The 20,824-nt window shown below is 37.1% G+C and overlaps 2 protein-coding genes across 10 annotated transcripts; one reads left to right on the top strand and one right to left on the bottom strand.

The window, feature by feature from the left end:
* Positions 1 to 5,204: 5,204 nt before the first annotated feature.
* Positions 5,205 to 11,784, bottom strand: LOC122072772 (COP9 signalosome complex subunit 8). Its single transcript, XM_042637174.1, has 5 exons — positions 11,543 to 11,784; positions 11,225 to 11,304; positions 10,911 to 11,092; positions 6,808 to 6,915; positions 5,205 to 5,575 (listed from the first exon to the last, which is right to left on the bottom strand). Exons 1-5 carry the CDS (start codon positions 11,624 to 11,626, stop codon positions 5,436 to 5,438), a joined length of 594 nt encoding a protein of 197 aa, XP_042493108.1. The 5' UTR covers positions 11,627 to 11,784; the 3' UTR covers positions 5,205 to 5,435.
* Positions 11,785 to 15,182: 3,398 nt separating this feature from the next.
* Positions 15,183 to 20,243, top strand: LOC122074963 (pantoate--beta-alanine ligase). 9 transcript variants are annotated; one of them, XR_006139112.1, is made up of 7 exons: positions 15,183 to 15,863; positions 16,795 to 16,908; positions 17,036 to 17,167; positions 18,177 to 18,310; positions 19,028 to 19,088; positions 19,193 to 19,279; positions 19,856 to 20,243. XR_006139112.1 is itself a non-coding variant. In XM_042639965.1 (6 exons), the coding sequence occupies exons 1-4, from the start codon at positions 15,258 to 15,260 to the stop codon at positions 18,300 to 18,302; spliced, it is 978 nt and encodes a 325-aa protein (XP_042495899.1). In that variant the 5' UTR covers positions 15,183 to 15,257; the 3' UTR covers positions 18,303 to 18,318; positions 19,859 to 19,885; positions 19,989 to 20,243. The 9 variants fall into 9 exon arrangements, 5 of the variants coding, with proteins under 5 accessions (XP_042495899.1, XP_042495898.1, XP_042495896.1 ...); XR_006139110.1 differs by having other exon boundaries at positions 18,177 to 18,318; XR_006139113.1 differs by lacking the exon at positions 19,193 to 19,279.
* The last annotated feature ends 581 nt before the right edge of the window (positions 20,244 to 20,824 follow it).

Genomic DNA, 20,824 nt, shown 5'->3' with positions numbered 1-20,824 from the left:
AAAGATTCTCATTTATTTTTTAAATTTTCTTTGATTGGTAGCATGATTATCTGAACTAGCAAGCCAGTAAGGAGTTATTCTACCTTGGTTAAAGCAGGAATTAGCTAGGAAAGGATTTCATTTCATGTACCAGTTGGTTCTCAACATGAAGAGCTGGATAATTGTTTAGAGCATGAGTATTGCAGAACAAAGAGGTGAGGTGTGGCCATGGCCACCCAAGGTCCTCAAGTTTCCTTTCTCAATTTGTATGGGTGGAGGAATGAGAGGGTTCTGTTGACAGGTCCACCATGTACCTTCATCTTCCAAAATGTAAACTGATCATGTATTTGTATAGCCTAGTCAAAGTTTTTTTAAAATTAAAGTCAAAGATATGAGCCAAAATCATGGGTGATCACCTACGATACATAAGAATAATTAGATATACGGAACCATACAATTGAATTTGACCACAAAATTTGATATGTGACTAATCCATTACGCACCCTACCTATGTATACAGTTGGAAGCTGCCACATGGTCAAACACATGACTAAATTGATTAGTACTTGTTATTAAGTTTGGCAATACATCTATGCCATCACAATTTTGCCTAAAAATTTTCATGACATTACAAAAATGCCATTTCATTAAGACATAGTTTAGTGGTAATCTAATAATTTTCCATTAATTTGGCCTTACATTTAAGGCACTTCACATGCTTATTTGTGATAAAATTTTTAACCATTGAGCTATGACATGAACCAATCTATTTCTGCCATATTGAAAATGGTGACAAATTAAGAGGTCCCAAAAAGATAAGTGAAAAGACGGAGGTTAAGATTTTAGAGTTTAGGGGGAGAGAGAGATCAGAGAGAGTAGGAGACCATTACTAAGCCCTTGGTTTAACCAAATATTACAAAAGCTACTTTGTATTAGTTACATTTTCTCCTTTGTGCTATTCCATCTTCTTTTTTTTTTTTTTTGTCCAAAAGGAAATCTGAGTGGTGGCAGAGCAACTTCTCTGAAAGATTCTTGCACCAACAACCTATAGGCTAGCATTTTTGACTTAGACTAAATGAATTAGCTGTTGGATGTGTATGTCCATCAAACCAGACACTAGTTTAAAAGAAAAAGGGGATTAGTTAAATAAGAAAAAAATTATCAGGAGAGATAAAATTCCTTCATACTCCCGATCAATAATGTCTACATTGAATAGACGCAACATGAATAGATACTAACAACCTTTTGATTGAGTTTACTCATAACATTTAAGAGGTCAAAGCATGAACTATAAGACTTAAATGTCATATGTATCTCATGTTTGAGCAATAAAAGGCATACCTAGTGCACGAGGCTTTTGCCATTGTGGAGTCTGAGAAGATAATATGTGTAGTCTTACTCTTGCTTCATGGACTGTTTTCCGATTCAAACCCATGACCACTAAATCGCAATGTACTATCAACCAAATTTTCTCCGAAAATTTCTTCCTTTTCTGGAGTTCCACTAGTGCCTGCCTTTCCCTACCAGATTTTGGCACTCTATGTTCTACCAAGAGTGATTCCTAGCTTCAGGCTTGGCTTGACATGTTCTGTTTCATCTCCATCACTTGTAAACTCATGTATTTGATTTTCTCAAATCACTTATTTGGACCATTTTTTAATGCTACTACTTATTAATGTAGACCTATTCACTGCAGAATGACTCTTTCCATCAAATGTGAAAAAGAAAATACTTCCATCATAAGAGAGGATGGGGAAGGTCACAGATTAAAAGACTCGAAATTTTCAAGTGGGTTAATTTGACAGAAAGAGAACAAACATAATACTTAACCACTCGCCCTCACACTTTGGAGTATTAGAGGCCATGTTCCTTGGTTCTTTTCCTCGTGTATATATTTTTCTAAGTCTACGTCAATGGATCTCATTCTGCCCACACGTGAGAGAGTATTGGGAGTGATAGAAATATAGTCTCACATTGGTTTGTTCAAGTCCTTAGTGCATGCCTTTATATACTTGAGGAGCTCTCCTCACCTAATATTAGCTTAAGATTTTAGCCTTTTAGGTTGGAATATCTAGTAAGGAGAGCATTGCTAAGGACACAGTCCTTCAATTCTTCACACAAGACCCTTCTTTTCTTTTCTCTTCTTCTTAACTAATCCAACAAATGTGCCGATTATTGAAATACATATCTGAATGATCGATAAACATGTCTTATAGAAAAGACATCATTTTCGGCCATTTTTTTAGACAATCTTTGGTATTGCCTCTTCTTTTCCTATATATAGAGGAGGTTCACCCCATTTCTCTAATTGTTTTTTTCCAAGGTTCTTTCTCTATTCATGCTCTTGATATTTCCCAATTAAGCACAACTCTAAAATAATCGAAAAGGCACAATAAGTGAGTGCATGATCACTGGCGATGTCACGAGGTTGTTTATTCTTGAAGGCTGTTTCGCAAAACTATTAACATTCTGGAGCAACCGTTGTTCGTTTTCATGTTATTCTCTTGGCTAAATCTTTAACAGTGAACAGGATTGACACCTTAAAAAAAGCTTCCCCCATGAAAACTAGGTACAATGTGGTTAAGATCGATCTAAGGAAAGCCAAGTCAGATGCTTTAGCGAACACCTATACTTTCCAGCTGAAGCAAATAGGGAAGAAAAATAATCAATTATGAGAATAACCACAAACAATGATTAATTGTGAGGTGTTCGAAACCGCGGATTTTCTACTGTTTGTTTTGATGTAAAATGTAACAACAATAACAAAAAAGCCGTATCCCAACTTAATGGGGTCGGCTACATGTATCCAAGCAGGGACAAAGATGAGAAAAGGAAAAAGGTGATGGGGAGCAAAAGATAAAAACAGTAACGAAGTAGAACAGCTAGATAGGTTCTGCTGAATGGATCCTAACTCTCCAATCCACTCTATTCAAGGCCATTTATACTAGGGACCAGACCTAAAGTGAGCATATCTTTCTTTCACAACCTCTCTTATGGTCATTTTTGGCTTGCCCCTAATTCTTTTAGATCCCTCAATTTGGATCAAATCACTTCTCCGTACAAAGGTATCCGCCGGCCTCCTTTGAATATGACCATACCACCTCAAATGACTTTCTCAAAGTTTATCCTGGATTGGGGCAACTCCCAAATCTACTCTAATACGTTTATTCCTTACATTATCTTTCTTTGTTGTCTCGCACATCCATCTTAGCATCCTCATCTCTGTTACAGTTAGTATGTCTACCTATCACTTCTTAACTACCCAACATTCTGTCTCGTACATCATAGCTAGTTAAATGACTGTCTTATAGAATTTTCCTTTGAGCTTTATAGGAACATGTTGGTCACACAACTCTCGTCGCACCTCTCCATTTCATCCACTCCACTTTAATTTTATGTGCCACATCATCATCGATATCACATTTTGTTAAGTTTGTCTTGAATTCTTAATCCGTTTTGAAGATTGACCGGCTCTAACATATTGTGGTGGTGACTCGAATGGAAAGTTTTCTAAGATCTGTGATGGAAGCAGAGGGGTTCGACCGGATCGACCACGACCCGATGGGTCGACCCGAGACTTGGAGTATATAATGTATTGTTGTTTTGTTGAGCAAGTCATTGTATTTTGGGGTTTTTTCGAGCTAGGATTTCAGAGTGAGATTTCTTGCCCGCTACTTGGGTGTAATCTCTCTTCTACATAGTGAAACATCTTCTTCTTCACCCGAGGATGTAGCACACTACACTGGTGTGTGAACCTCGTTAATTCTCTGTGTCGTGCGGATCTTTTGTCTATTTATTTTCATATTTCTTGGTGTTTGATCTGACACCTTCTTTATTAATCATTGACTCTGAATATCTAAAACAATCACTTTGTGGTATCTCTTTCTCCTCAATAGTCACCACAACGTCTTCCCTCGTGGTATGACTAAAGTTATACATAACTTTTTTTTGATGCAAAATGCAAGAAAATATATTGAAAAAAATAAAAAATAAAAAGAAAATTATATGGAAATTTTGTTATATAAAATATCTTTTGCACAGAAGAATTTACAGTGAAACCAATAAAATCTATAAACGAAAATGATTGTGTTTCCAGTTTCCACGGGACCTTGGTAGCTCAGCCACTTAACATAGTGAGCAAAAAGAAATATAGAAGGGGGAAAGCCTTTAATATATATATATTTTTTTTGGTAAAAGTTTTCAATGCTACCTTGTATAGATTCCTTCATAACCTTTTCACGTAACAAACAGTGAGCCCTAAACCTTTCCCATTTTTAAAAATCATCTTTCATTATTTAAGAAACCTGAGAATAAAGAATAAGGTTACAAATTCCAAGTACACCAATAGAGGTGTCATTCGAACACTTCATTAGATTTAGTCCTAAAATTAAATTTGGAACCAATTAATGATGGTTTAGAGCATGTTCAGTAAATAAGATCTCTATTTCATTTTTCTTCTTTTTTTTTTTTTTTTTTTTGTATTCAATTTGTTTGGTAGCCAAGAGAAGAAAAGAAAAAAGAATCTAGAAAAGAAAGAAAAAGAAAAGAGAAAAAAATAAAAAAAGTATGTATGTTTGATTACCATTAGAAGGGGAAAATTTTATATTTTCTCATATTTTCCTGTGTTTTTAGATTTTTTTATTTTTTTTTATTTTTTTTTTATTTTTTTTGAGTAAAAGAAAACTTCATGCTTGGAAATTTTAAAATTCAAAAACTGAATTTTCTATTGGATCTGGACATGCCAAGCAAAAAACAGAAATTCTTAAACCAAGAAAAAAGTACAATTTTTACACTCTTTTTTCTGTTTTCTTTTCTTCTCTTGGCTACCAAACACAGCCTTGGAGGAAAACGAGAACGAAAGGAGTCAGGTAAATCTAGTTGACAGTGCACCTTATTATAGGAGAATAGCCCATTGCCCAGGTAATGAAATTGAGGATCCAATACCCATGGATCTTCAAATGAGGCCCGTAGATTTTTTATTTTTTATTTTTTATTTTTTTTTGGGGGGGGGGCGGGGGGGGGGTGGCTAGAGTGGTGACTGGTGAGTAGATGGCCGTAATTCATATCACAAATGACAACAATGGCTAGTAGCAATTTACTGAAAAGGTAAACTCTTGTTCAAGAGACCCACCCGAAAAGGGATTTATTAGCAAATTCTTCCATTTTCGTGCATGGTAGAGTGATATGAAATAATGTGGCTCAACATGAACGAAACAAAACAAATCTGATCCCTAACAACAGTTTCATTCACAACAGCTAACAAGAACACCATTGAATCATAATGTGTCAGATAATGAAAATAAAGCTTTTCGTATAGGCAGTGTCAACTTTCTGGCTCAAATCCAAACTCTACAAACATAACATATATGTATGTTTTCTATCTAACCCATAATTAAAATTAAGTAAAAGGAAAATGGAATAACCTGGTGGCCAATCAACTGACAAAATTAATCTGATCAATGCTCAAGATGGAATACATATTCCGTTAAACGCTGCAATTTACTATGATCTAATTTTTGTTCCGTCACAATCAGCTGTCTCTTCACAGTCAGCATTCGAGAACTGGGGTCGACATTCCATCCATGTTGAAGTGCATCTACACAAGACAATCACCCAAATGGCATCAGTCACAACAGGCCTCCTTCAGACTGCCATTAAATTTTGGGGTGGAATAGAAGGGAAGTGGAAGTAAAACTACCCTAAATTACATACATGCAAAAGCTTCCACAGCCCATCCCTCCCGTATTGGCACACTGTACAAAAGACTTGCTCTTCTATTGTCAGCCTAGAAACCAATTTTCAAAATATTGACTTATCCATCATTTTTCAAATGATTGTTCCAACAAACTGGCCACATTAACTTACAGCCAGATAGAGGAGGTTGTGGGTGACACATTCTGTGTACCAACTAAACTGCCACATGTCAAATAGAGACACATTCAACCAAGCTAGGCTGGATGAGCAAGCATACCCCTCCAATCATATAAACCCCAATGGCTGTAACAGTACCCAATCCATGTGCACCCCTCATAAATGAAGAGACCATAGTCATATTTCAGAAAAAATCTACCAAGTACCCCCATTTACATTCGCTTCAGAAAATATGAAACCTAAGCAGCAAAGCCCCCACACAACTCATGGGAATGATGTCTTAGTCATTAACACGGTGGCAGCATTCATATATAGTTTTACAAGTCATGGAAGCATTAATAGATGGCTGGGAGTTAACAAATGATGGGGACATACCGCTAAATCCTAATTGCCTCAAAAGAATAGTTGTCTAGGTGTCACCTAGGCAACAAGACACCCCTTGAGGTCCAAGGCGACCAGTCAACTTATGTACCCAGGTGCCCAAACCGAAAACCTGATGATCTTGCCCTCCAAATGTATGAAGTTCAAACAATCCCATTTTTAGCCTTTCATGTCTGTACAGACTTTCTTTTACCCTTCTTTATCTTCAATCTTTTGACCTTTGTAACCTACAGCATACAAATATTTACAATCGTGGCATAGAATACCAAGGAAATATGGCCTCCGGTGTAACATATGGCGCTTGCCTTGGGCACCTTGATATCACCTAGGCATCAAGGTTGCTTGCTACCGCCGTGGCTCGCCTTAGGGCCATGACAACTATGCTCAGAAGTAGGGTGCAATTTTACAAGGTATTTTGTTGTATGACTAACATTTTCCTATGCCAGAAAGATTCCCAATTTTTGTCTCCAGGGGATCAGCCTAGCAAAAATCTAAAGTGGCAGTTCTGACATATATTGGAGGGCTAAAACCCATTATAGGTTAATTACACATTAAATTGAGGGTAAAGAAGCTTACAATTAGTGGCATCTTCCTCGTTCATTCCCAGAAAGAGTGCTGTATCTCCAACAGTTATTGTTGAATACGCAGACAGCAGTAGCTCAAACATCCTCTTGGTATAGAGATCTGAAAAGGTTCAGGTTGTCCCAAAAGTAAAATTAATGAGACTGCAAACTTTTATCAAAGTAAATATAACATAAATTCATAAGCCATCAAGTGCATAGATAGGGGAACTCGTGTAGATAATAAATTTTGAGATCAAGATCTCTGCTAGTCAATAACCTAGAGGCTACACTAAGACATGAAAAACACAAATTCTACAAACTTCACGTGGAAAAATCAAGCAACAATAATCAGGTCCATATAGGGGTACACAAACACACACACAAATACGCCAAGAAAATCCCCACTAATCCATATATAGGGGTACACACACAATTCTAAGTTAATATGAGGAGGAGGGGGAGGGGGAGAAGCATTTTTCTCATCCAAAATTTGTTCAGTAAGTAAATTCTAAGTTAATATGAGATGAAAAATTTCCTTGAAATTGCACATTGTAAATATTAATCTTATTGATACACATGTTGTTGTGCATATCTGGCATCCGTCTAATTAATAGATCCTAAGCTGCTATGAGATGAGAAGTGCAACTGCTAATTCTGAAAGAAATAGTAAAGCAGGATAAAAATAAAATGTCTTTGGGAAAGATTGGTTGCAGATCCATATTTGACTACCAGGCAGCAGCTTCAAAAAATGATCTTTCTGTTCTTTCATATCCTGATTCTCCAATATCCATTTCACTCATTCTGCTGGCAGATACTCCGCGAGGATTTAAACTGTCAACTAATCCAAGTTGGCTCAATATACCTTACATTTGGCACTACTAGGCCCCTCCAAACTCTGGCTAAGGATTAGCCATTTATCCAGCTCTCTCCATGGGGTTAAAGGTCTCAAGTTAACTGTTGCCATTGCAAATCTTATCCTATAACCCTATTCTACTTTCCTTACAGGATTCAAATGTCCTCAGTAGTTTATAATTTCACTCATATTTTGTATATAATCTAATTTATTATAAAAGTCCAGGGATCAGATATGGTTAAATTCAAGATAGATGAAAACAAATAGGAAATGGAGGTTATAGAACTATCAAAACAAAAATGAAGTTTATAGAGGTGTAAGTTTCTATATCTCTGAATTGTCATTGACATAGTAACCATGGCACCATGGGGGTGGCTAGGTGCCTAGGCAAGGAATAGCAAACCCAAGATAGATGGAAACAAATAGGAAATGGAGGTTATAGAACTATCAAAACAAAATTGAGTTTATAGAGGTGTAAGTTTCTATATCTCTGAATTTCCATTGACAAAGTAGCCATGGCCCATGGCACCATGGCAGTGGCCAGGTGCCTAGGCAAGGAATAGCAAACCGAGGCAAGAGTCGCATTTGGACAAAAACATGCTCATTCCAGTTATGTATGCCAGTTCATAGGTATGTTTTCTTCATCTTCTTCCCTTCTTTCCCATTTACTACTTTTTACCCTTCCCCTTACCACCCCCCCCCCTTTTAACTGGATCTGCTTAGAGCACCTAGAGACACCTGTTGCCTTGGGCATCTCAGGCACCTTGTCATAAGGGCAACACCTGAATTATTGTATAACACAATCCCCCCACCCCCCAAAAAAAATCCTACATACCCTTCTCTTTCAATACTAATTGAATACATCACACCTTTCAACACAACACTTAAGATTTTCAGGCAAACCATTTAAATCCAAACAGAATCACATTTCACAATTTTGTGCTATGTCACATAGGGCTCTAAAGTGAGGCAGCTGGGGTAGTCTTACCAAAACCCAGCCAGCAATAGATGAGCTATGTAATTAAACAGGAGAAAGGACCCAATTGATCATAGCAGAGTTATTAGAATGGGGACCTCAGGTAGACGCCACGCAATTGCAGCTTGCCCATCGTACTCAAGCAGGAGGCACACCTTTTGTGCCTCACACTACTTCAGTATAGCTGCAACTTGTGTGCTTCTGCACCTTTTGTGCACTTTCATAGTTGAGAAGTTTTACTCAAGCAAATAAAGTATAAGTTTGTTCATTCAAATTTTCAGCCTTAGTAGGCTAGGTTTGGTTCAGCAAAAAAAAAAACATGGTCTGTGATTTTGCACCTTAATTAGGCTATAGAGTTTAGACACTGTTACCCAGCACTTAACGTGCTACAAAATTAGATTTGTTTTTTATGTCAGGTGAATAAGAAATTCATTAGCAAGAAGGGGAAAAAAGAATATACAGGGGCCCCCAAGGGCAAAACAAACAACAAACAACAAACCAAACTAAACAGCACAAGCAGCAGGGGCCCTCAAGGAGGGTGCTGAAGAAGGGATATGGCCAGACCCCAAGACACAACAACGAGCATGTTCCTTGGGGAATCCCTTACATAGGAGTGGGGGAGCATGACAAGTTTAGAACTAATATCAAAGAAGATGTTCTTCCAAATCTTATCAAAGGATCAAGAGTTGGGAGTCCATCTCCGAAGATTTTGTTCCATTAAAATGTGGTTGATGGAGGCACAAAAGGCAAGCTTGCCGGCGGTATCACGAAGTGTTTTTTACATCAGTTATTTACTTGTTAGAAATTAATTGCTACTTTTTGCACTTGTGTAATGTCATTATCATGCTATTACAAACATTATAAGATATTTCACAATATCTTTTCTATATTCTTCTATTGTACCTCCCTCTAATCAATTATGGGCCTCTCCTTGTACCACAAGCCATGGTACCTCACCTCAATCATCCTAGATAGAAATGGCTAAAAACAATGACAGGAATTACAACGATGCATAAAGTAAAACAATAATAACAATTATTGTTATAATATATGTACACCAATCATCAAGTATGGAATACAAGCCACAAGAAAGAACTAGATCTGTCAACACCTCAAAACTTCTATTTTGGTCATAGCTAATCTACAAGGCACCCACTAATATCAGCGCAAATTCAATGCAAACATCAGCGATCATCTTCAACAACCTCCTATCGCCCACTTTCCATTATCCCCAAACCATAGCATATGGCAGTAAATTCTGTAAAACACTTCCTTTTTCCCAAAATGTGCTCATCAGCATTAATTAAACAACTTATTCACATTCTCTGACCAAGTCATACTTACTCCATACAAACCAAGAAAGAACATGCATACTGTCAACTAAATGGCCATTCAAAAACAAATACACTGCTGATTCTCCATAACAAGAGCATGAGTACCATAAATTTGAAAGCTGCCACCTCTTGCATTGCAAATTGTCTAGTGTCGGAACCTTATCCAAAGCCAGAAAACCATGTGAAAGCAGCAACTCTAGAGAGAGCTTTAGTCTTCCACACTGTTAGCCTCCATCAATGTCCTCTCCTCATCAACATTTATTCTATTAGTTGGTAAAATATGAAGATACTGAAAAAGTAACCTTTTGTGTCATCCACCCGTATTCTTCTGTTCCCCACCCCCCCCCCAGGGGAAAAATCACTGCCATATAAATGGACCAGCATGATATATACTTCTTGTTTTCCCTTGTTAGGCCAATTCCTTCTGACTTTGGGAATCCAAATCACCTTTCAATATTGAATTTTAAACCACCATCTTGTCCACGGCTATTTTGTAAACCAGGGATGCCAGTCTATCAAAATTTGTTTTCATCTCCTACGCATCTTGAATTTATCCTCTCAAATTTTCATTTTCTCTCTCTATACCCTGTAGGAAATCTTTTGCAGGAAATTTTATCGTGCCTCATGATGTTCTTCCAACTCCCATTGAATTGACCAAGCAAACTGATCTTCCAACCATATCAATGAGAAAAGGGAAGGTCAAAAGGAGAGAAAAAAAAAAGAAGAAGAACCAAAGTAATCAAGAAGCTGATCTCCTTATAAATCCAGACCCCAGAAACAGCATATCAGCAGTTCAGATAGTGTAATTGACTGATCTAGGTCTCCAAACCAAAAAAGCAAACAATGTTGAACTAAACTCCACTTCTTCCTTAATAATATGCCTCTTAGAACACAAAACTCCAATGGCAAACAAATTAGAGACCTTGCCTGAGAAAGAAATAAATAATACTTACCTGAGAATGCACTAACAAGACCTAGCGCTTCGGGACTCCACTCAAACCCACGAATAGCTTCGTACACCCCAGAATAGTCCCGCGTCCAAAGCCGCTGACCTATCGTCCAAGCTGCAACCACCTCTGGCTTGCTCTCTTTAATGGCTGAAGGTATTGTTTTCCATAGAAATCGAGCACTGTTACTGCAAGACCAACCATCCATCCACCCATAAAAACATTAGCAACCAAACTTGTCGGGGGAGCAGAAGCTAAGGAAAAAAAAAAAAGGGTAAACCCTATTTTCTATATAATCAATCATCGAGAATTGAGATTACACGTCGTTTACGTAAAGGTGCCCCAATATATGAATCGCATAAGGCCATTCGTCCTGAAACGCAATGCCCTGTGCTGCAACCTGAACGATCAACAACAACACAATACCATGAGTCACACTCGAAGAATGTAAACTAGTAACAATAATTTGAAGTGTAATGCGAGGTTTGAAGAGCGAGAAACAAAAAACCCTAGAAAATTCAGAAGCTGATCAAACGTTCAGAACGGGAAAAACACTACAGTGAGTAATAAGCATTCGTCCGAAAAAGAGAAAGGGTTGAACCAGGGTAAAGAACGGAATAAAATCAAAAGAAGCTTGCCTGAAGCATAAGCTCGTCGCAGATATCTGCGATCTTCCCATACGATTTGGATTCGAGGGCTCCCCTGATAAGAGAGAAATCCATGGAGAGAGCTTTTTCTTCTTCCGCTGCTGTGGATTCTCAGAATAGTCTGCGATTCTCTTGTTATATTTAAAAAAAAAGGGAAAATTTGTGAACTTTTAAACTTCTTATGTGCAAGAGCTCTACGACGGAGTGTGACTCAGAGGCTGTGATAGCTGATAAAGAAAAGGGCGAATTGAGCAAGGATTCGCAGTATGTTCAACCGATTCGTATCGTCTCTGTCGGTTCTTATTGGGCCGATACGCGATCAAAATATCAGTTCTGTTTTTTTTATAGAAAAAACATCAGTTCCAAACCCATCTTGGCCCGCCATGAGCCCGAACAGGTCTGGCCTAAGATTTATGATTCTAAGATCAGGTTAGGGTTGAAAAACACTAATCTTGGGTCAACATTGGATCAGGTCTAGGTTGAGACCTAAGCCCAACCTGATTTGTCCCAGTCAGGCTTTAATTTAGATTTAGATAATATAATTTAGGATTATCATTCTATCATTTTATTTAGAATAATAAAATTTGGGTCATCAATTTGTATGTTTATGTGTCTTAAACATCTATTGTTTTTTTTAATAAATAGGACATAAAATGGTAAAAACAAGGTCAATCAAGGTGAGCCTAACCTTGACAAAATCCTGGTCCAATCAGGGTCAATTAAGGTCAAGTTGGGTTGACATGAGCCCAATAAGGTTGGGTTGGGATAGAATTTTAAGGAACTCGGCCATGTTTCACTTCTTCTCCATAGTGTATCAATTGACCTATATCGGTTGAGTATCGATATTCATCACAACCGGCATTAAAATGAATAGGGAACATATGACCAATCTGATATCAATACTTAAAACTGTGATATGACAGTCAAATGATTTCAATCAATCAAGAATCAACTTCTTAAATTTTCCAGATGGACAAAGGGAAAGGGAAAGGGAAAGGGAAAGGGAAAGGGAAAGGGGGTGGGTTTTGGGGGAAGGTAGTTTGAGTCTCCTGATGGTGTGGGCTTAGTGAATCATAACTTCACCAATTACACTAAGTCGTCATTGTTAAAAAAAAAAAAAAAAAAACTGTATATTATTTGGATTGAGTTTTGCTGCTCCACAGTGATGAGGCAATCTCTTGATCTATTAGATATGGAGGTTAGATGGGACTACGGAAAAAAATCGTCTGCAATTCTGATCTCGTACAATTCCGTGAAATACCACCTTCAGGGGGTGACACGTGTATTGATACCAATCCAATGGTCTAGATTTGATTTAAATGTCTTTTCATTGATTTAATGTTCTATTAGTTGTACTAGATCTAGGCCATTGTATTAGTATCAATACACATGTCACCGCCTGAAGGTGGTATTGCACGGAATTGTACGAGATCGAAATTGCAGACGATTTCAACCCTGGGACTACTTAGAATAGTATTAGATAATAAGGGACAAAATGAATAATGAGACTTCATTAGATTTGTTTCCACCCAATGTGAAAAATATTTTGGTCATATTATTTTTTAAGCTTCCAATGAAGAACAAAAGATCATTTCATGTGAACATGAGAGAGAGATAAAAGATTGTCAATGAGCCTGTCTTTTAAAACCCTTATCATCCTTAAATTCTCACTCAGCCTGGTCTAGCCCAACCCTAGGTCGGACTGAGAAATCTCAACCTAGACATAGTCTTGTCAAGCTCAATCCAACCATGGCCCGGCTCTAATTGATTTGATTGGATTGGCCTAGGCCAAGCTGGATCCGCAGATGCCCGGTTCACATCAGAAGAACATAAAATAAAACCTCCTTCTTCTTCTTCTTCTTCTCTCTCTCTCTCTCTCTCTCTCTCTCTCTCTCATAGCCCTTGCCCACTATCATTTTCAAAAGCAAGGAAGCATTGAACATAACAAACCAATCAAACAAAATAAACCCACCTTTTGTTTTTGGGAAAATTACATGATTACCCATTTATGGGTTTGCGTTTACAAAATTACCCACACCATCTTTACTTCAACAAATTTATACAAAAGGAGAATAGGTATTACAATTCTACCCAAAATAGCAACATTTGTACCCATGCCCCTCGTGTCCCTACAGGTTAGGCAAATACCTTCCTTCAATCAATTCTAAGATGTTCGATTTTCATTCTCACCAGTGTGAGCATAGTAGATAGGTCGGATAATGCTCATCTTCGTCGGAGCACCTAAATACAAAAACGGTGCCGAATGTCCCGTATTGGTACCTAATTTTATTGAATCGTCACAGTTCTATCCAAGCCATGTTCACATCGCCATGATTCCAGATACAAAGTATTTCAGACGTTCCATGGCTGCAGTTTAATCCATTCTCAATCATTATTCTTTCACTTTGTCGCCTCTGAGTCCGTCTCGAAAGAACCCATGGACCTCTTTGACTCGTTTTCTCAACCATCCCTTCCCTCAATTTTAGTCTTCCAATTTTTTTCCTCTCGTTGTAATCGGATTAAAATCAGAATTGATAAGGGAGTTTGGAAATTGAACTCTGCCTTTCATAGATGAAATACTCAAACAAAATCTTTGCAGACAATATCATCACAATCTCTTCCGATTTTCCCCCATTGTTTTGAACTATGTTTTAGGTATTGATTCCTTCCCTTTCCCTCCAACTTCCCTTAGGGTTTATCTGGTTTATTTGTTGATCGCATCTGGCTGCAGAAAGTAGAGTTCTCTTCAGTTTTGTTAGAATTTTAAATTACTATTTTGAGTTTGGCATTTTTTTTTTTCTCCGTTCTGAATTTGTAATGTATCTGGTGTGTTGGAGAATACATCTGAGGCCTAGCTATGGCTCATAAGGTTGATCACGAATACAATTGTCTATTTTAGATCGTCTTGATCGGAGATTATGGTGCTAGAAAAGTGAACCTTTTTTCTAGGTTTACTCGTAATGAGTTATGTTTGGAATCTAAATTGACCATCAAAGTTGAATCCGCGGCCAGGACTATGGAGATTCATTTTGATCTTTGTGATCCCATTTCTGCTCTATTTTGCTTCTCACCATGGTCTCGTTCATTGTTCATATGTGTCTGTTTTGTGGTGCCCGAAAATAAATTAGAAATGCATTTGTTGTCTTATCTCACAAGGAGTTTTCCTTTTTTCTTTCCAAGTGATGAGAGCTTAGCATACACAAGAGAGAAGTCACTCAAATGGTGTTTCTTTGTCCGCTATAATTCAGATGAGGTGTGATCAAAGGAGGTAAAGTGTAAACAGTTTCAACGACTTATAGGTTTTCTCCCTTTATTCTTCTAGTGACGACTTCGGGAGAATATTGGTCGTAATCATCCTCCTAGTTGTTTCCGCTGTCGTGTCTCACACCGGTGAAAACAAAAAATGGAACTTCTTAGAACCTATTGAAGGAAGGTATTTGCCTAACCTATAGAGATATGAAGGCATGGGTATGGCGGTGTTTTGAGTAGAATTGTCTCCTTTGTGTAAATTTGTTAAAGGAAAGATGACATGGGTAATTTCGTAAACACAAACTCATAAATGGGTAATTATGTAATTTTTCCTTTTTTTCGTTTTTTGGGTTAAAAACAGAAAACCCCTTCAATAGCAGAGATTCCAAACAACCCTAATAGCAAAGAAGAAGAGGGAGAAGGTGAAAGAGATTTAACGAAATCTCTAACCAGTACAATGGAGAAAAAAGATCCAGAGATCATCACAGAGAAGGGACTGATGAGGAATTGGTCAAGGTCCATGAGAGCTCAAGGCAAGACCATTGGTTTGGTACCTACAATGGGATACCTCCACCAAGGCCACATCTCCTTGATTAAAGAAGCTCGGAAACACACCGACCTGCTTGTGGTCTCAATCTATGTAAATCCAGGTCAATTTTCCCCAAACGAAGATCTCTCCACATACCCATCTGATTTTCAAGGCGATATTGACAAGCTGATGGCGTTGCCTGGTGGTGTCGATGTTGTATTTCACCCTTATGACCTTTATGATTACAGAAACAATGGCAGTGAATCTGGAGAGAATGATACAAGCAAAATATTTGATGCAAAAGATGAGGATGGAAGAGAAAAAGCGGTGGTGTCTTGCATTGAAGAGAGGCAATCCGGGCATGAGACATGGATAAGAGTTGAGAGGTTGGAGAAGGGACTTTGTGGGAAGAGCAGGCCTGTTTTCTTTAGAGGGGTTGCTACTGTTGTGGCTAAATTGTTCAACATAGTGGAGCCAGACGTTGCTGTCTTTGGCAAGAAGGATTATCAACAGTGGCGAATTATTTGTCGAATGGTGAGTTTGCTTTGCTTGCGGGGAAGTTAACTTACTATTGATTTCATAGGTTCTCTCTGGTATATAATGGGCACTAACATTTCTATGTATATGTCTGATGATTTATTTGTTGAACCGTTATTACTTTTTCATACTATTTTTATTTGTTTGGATCATCTTCTTAAGGTTGGAAAAGAAATTAGTTTGATTATAGGTTAATTCGATTCTAAACTTTTTTTCTTACTTTTTATGTTCTTATTTTCACTTTTGGGATTGGTGGTGAATTAGTAAGAGTTATTCAGAGAAAAGCATTCAAACAAGTGATGAATACCTCAGAAGTGTAAGGTCAGCTGACAAGCAGATTATGATCTAATCTGTCCAGGCCTTTGGTGATAAAAAGAGTAATCGCTCTTGATTGGTTTTTGAATAGATCATAAGAAATGTTTTGAGTTCTGTGATAGTTATGACAGAGCAATATCAATGCCCTTCAGCTGGTGAGTCAATTAGGGCAGTGTTCATGGTAAATTGATCATATGGGCAGATGGTGCTTTTCTATTATCTGTTATGAGTAATCTCAAGTACAAGCTCTGGCCTTTTGATGCTTCAATTCACCATATATCTTGAAAGGGCAATCCCAGGCTCCTCTGAGGTATATAGATATAAGGAGAATGTGAAAGTGATAACATTCAATTATCCTTGGTGTACTCAGGTTTTCCTTTGGCATATTGATAGCCAGTTTACTTTAAAGCTTATATTTTGGGATCTCAGAAATGATAAGGAATTAACCAGTATCTCGTGTGGGGAAAAAGAAAAAAAAAGCCTGTTTGAAAATTTTTATTTTCTTATTTGTGTGCATTTGAAGGTTGGGGTCCTCATTCAACTACATAAAAGCAAGGACCCAATTCTTTTATTGCACTGTTATTGAGTAATTGTTTGATTGGTTTTCTTTCAGGTTCGAGACCTTGATTTTCCTATAAATGTGATAGGTTCTGAAATAGTGCGTGAAGATGATGGTCTTGCAATGAGCTCCCGGAATGTGCATCTCTCAACTGAAGAGAGGGAAAAGGTTCACTTGATGTCACTTTTGATCTTCCATTTGGAAACTTGCACCTTGTATTTTCTCCTTGTTATTCCCGTAACAATGTGGACTACGTAAAACAGAAACAATATATATCCATTTATTCTTTGCGCAGGCCTTATCCATCAGCATGTCATTGTCAAGAGCTAAAATTGCTGCACAAAATGGGCAAGTTTCTTGCAGGGAGTTGCAGAACTCAGTCATTCAAGCAATACAAGAAGCTGGTGGTAAAGTTGATTATGCTGAGGTATAAAAATGAGATCTGAAAATAAATAGTCATGGTTTCACTTGCCAGAAAATTCGACTGGCTTAAATATTGACTAGAGCAATTAAACATGCATAGTAGATGTGAAGGGTAACATTTGTAAAGATCAATAAGCCTGCAAGTTATTGCGATTGTGGACTGCACATTCAGAATGGCGAGACAGAGAGAATTCAAATTTTAAGGAATAGAAGTCACTTATGGGCACCAAATTCAAACTTTTATCTCCATTGTGTGAATTTCATCTTCAACAAACTTGCATATTCATGGACTCACTGGGGGTTCACCAAAAGGTTTTGTGCCCAAAGCTGGCAATAGATACATGACATTGTCATGTAAAGAAATCGCCTCTTGCCTTTGGAGAATTGGAAACAATACTGCGATTCTTCTTGTCATTTTAGGTTTGGGAATTCTTTTAGGCTCACAGAATGCATAAAATAAGAGTTGATCGGACCTTAAGCACCTTGACAGAGTAACTTGAATGGCTTATATGATATCATCTGCAGAATGAACACAGAGACTTTTGCTTTCCTTCTATTTCTTTACCATATGAATAGCACCTACCTTGCTTTTCTACTGGTTTCCTGCTGTGACCAATTTTCTTAGATGGATCCATTGGGGCCCCCTTTTATTTTATTTTATCTTTATTATTTATTTGTTCGGTAGGAGGAGTCAATACTGATGTTTAGATTTGTTCGCTTGGCCTTTATATTTGGAAAGGGTGTTGAATTGTCGATTGACCTTTTTTTGTTCAATTATTATGAGGACTTGAATTCATTTAGTAGAATATATGAGTAACATCTGATAGCTGTTAAGCAAATTCTTGGATGTTCAATTTGGATAACTAACTTTAAATGTCCTATCCTTTAATATGTAAAAGAGGTCCTTAAGTTAATAAAGTCTTTGACCTACACATGAATCTTGCTATTTTCAGACATGGATCCCAAGTAGCTGATCCTTTTATCATATTTTGAGCTCATTTCTTTGGGTGCAGATTATAGGCCAGGAAAATCTGGAAGCAGTTGAAGAGATCAAAATCCCTGTTGTATTTTGTGTCGCAGCCTGGTTCGGAAAAGTTAGGCTGATTGACAACATGGAAATTGATATGAGAGTCATGTAAACACACAGGTACTGATGTAAGTGAACTCAAAAGCAAAGTCCAAAATTGGAGCTTTTGTTCATTCTGTTGTTTTCTGCACAAATTGCCAAATATAGATGAATCAACAAAACCTGCCATCTTTATAGGGAAAGTTTAGAATGATCTTGTTTCATTATCATTATTCTTTGATTGGAGGAATAATTTTTATCACCTTATTTGTATTGCTTGAGAAACTAATGAGGATGCTTCCCACTGCCTCTGTTTGAAACTTTAAAGGACACATGATATGCTAACACTTCCTACTATATTTTAGTTGATTTCTTTCTTGGCAACCAATCTATACTTCCACTGCCATAACTGAAGTCATTTGAAAGTAGATCATCCATAAGTAGTTAAATTCCCTACCTTTGCTTCTGCGACTGGATGGAGATAAAGCATGCTTCTGAAAACAAGACACATTAGCTCTTAATACATAGTCAGTGGCTTATTATAAGCTCGGACATATTGGGGAAATAGCCCTCAATGTCTAGTCTCCATGGAGAAAAGATGAACACTCTTTATACCTGTCAATTGTAATGCTTTTTGCGAAAATTCTCAAACTATTTCTAAGTTAGATTCAGAAGTCTAATTTTGTGAGAATTTATCTTTTTGGATTTGTGGAGGTGGCATTTGGGGGGTGGGGGGTGCCCTTCTATAGAGATTTTGTGTTCCATGTTTTAATGAAAAGGTTCACCTTTAATTTGTAGCTACTTGGGATAAAAGGATGACTGGTTTGGAAGCCATGGTTGGGCCGTAATTATTCAGAAGGTAATCTGCTGTCTGATCATCTGGAATTGGAGATCTTGTACCTTGTAACTGGTGGTATAATTCTGTTACTCTATTTCCAACTAGAAAGCTTTCTGTTTTTCCAGATAGAAATGGATTTTCCTAGAAACTGGTGCAGATGCTTGTCGTTTTGGTGGAGAAATCTTTGGTGGTACCATTCACTGACCAATATGGTAATTAAAAAAAAATTGAAGACTAGAAAGGAAACAAATGGTTGGGCATGAAATGTCTGGTTTGTCAGAAATTGTTTTTAATTCCTTAGTGTCCTTGCCCTATTTATTGAATGACTAGTTCCAAACATGTGATCTATGTTAAGAAGTCTAATTCTTTATTCTGCAATATTTTCCCTTGTAGGTTTGTGGTGATACCTTTTTTATTTTGTCATAATCTTTAACCACGTAATGCGTATTTCGTTTGACAATTTTGATCCATAGAGATGCTTAATGCTATATGAAAACCTTAACATTCTTATACTGTAGTGTCATTTTACCACCTTTCTTATTAACAGCATCCATTTGTATTATAACAAATTCCCAAATACCTTGAATGTCAGATATGGGGAGTTTATATCAATTAAATTCTTCTTGTAAGTTGGAATAATTTCTGCTTCTTAAATACTAGGAACAGATTTTTCTGATTTAGAACTCATGAAGACCTGAAAATCCATATCCATTTTCATTAGCATTTAAATCATAACTCAAAGATGTGAACTTCACTAGTATAACTTCGATTTTTTTTGTTTTTTCCAGAAGTCGACTTCGGTTGTTCTTGATAATGTGGTTGGTGGTGGAGTAGCAAAGACCAAAACCAAAACCAAAACCAGGAGAAGGTCGCCAGGGAATGTGAAGACCCTCACAGTAACTACTTATTCTTGATAATGTGGTTGGTGGTGGAGTAGCAAAGACCAAAACCAAAACAGGTCGCCAGGGAAAGTGAAGACCCTCACAGTAACTACTTATTTGAATGTTGGGTAGACAAGCCCAAGTGATTAATACCCGGGCTTTATATTAATGAACTTTGATTTTTAGAGAAACGACTTGAGATTCAAGGAACATTGGTGGGATGGAACAAGTGTACCAATGATCAATAGTTTTTTCAAATACTCCTCCAATTGCCAATAAATTAATCTTTGAAATATATTAATCTTCTTGCTTAATTTGGTGCTTTTATTTATAGATGAACAGGTTATGTGGTGCTTGTCTATGTTCCTTATTTGATGTCCAGATTTCATTCTGTATTTCTGTGTCAAAATTTCATTTTATAAAGAAACTCAAATGTTGAAATATAGTTTTTTTTTTTTTATCTGACTCGTTTCAAAAAAATAAAAAAACAAATCGTAGATACCAAATGAAATATTTCATTTTCTTGTTCATGTAAAACTAAAAAAAAACCAGAAACATTATTTTAGATGACTATCAAACACAACCATAGATTCAGCATCAAGTACATGCACAAACACAACCATAGATTCTGCATCAAGTACATGCACAAATAGGTTGAATGATATTCCAAAAATTCTTGGGAATGTATTTACTTACATCCATGGTTTTGAAAATAGAGGCTTGAATTCTCTATTTGAGTAGAGGTCATGACTTCATCAATTATGTACTGTGTGAGAATGGTTTTCGAGATCGCCACTGTTGTATCAAGCTACCTCCCAATTAACCAAGATGGAATATTTATTTATCTTTTTCCCTTGTTTATCTCTCTCCCCCATC

The sequence above is a fragment of the Macadamia integrifolia genome, chromosome 3 (genome assembly GCF_013358625.1).
Source record: "Macadamia integrifolia cultivar HAES 741 chromosome 3, SCU_Mint_v3, whole genome shotgun sequence".
Lineage (NCBI taxonomy): Eukaryota > Viridiplantae > Streptophyta > Magnoliopsida > Proteales > Proteaceae > Macadamia > Macadamia integrifolia.
The sequence above is the reverse complement of the archived record's forward strand: the minus strand, read 5'-3'. Positions and strand labels throughout refer to the sequence as shown.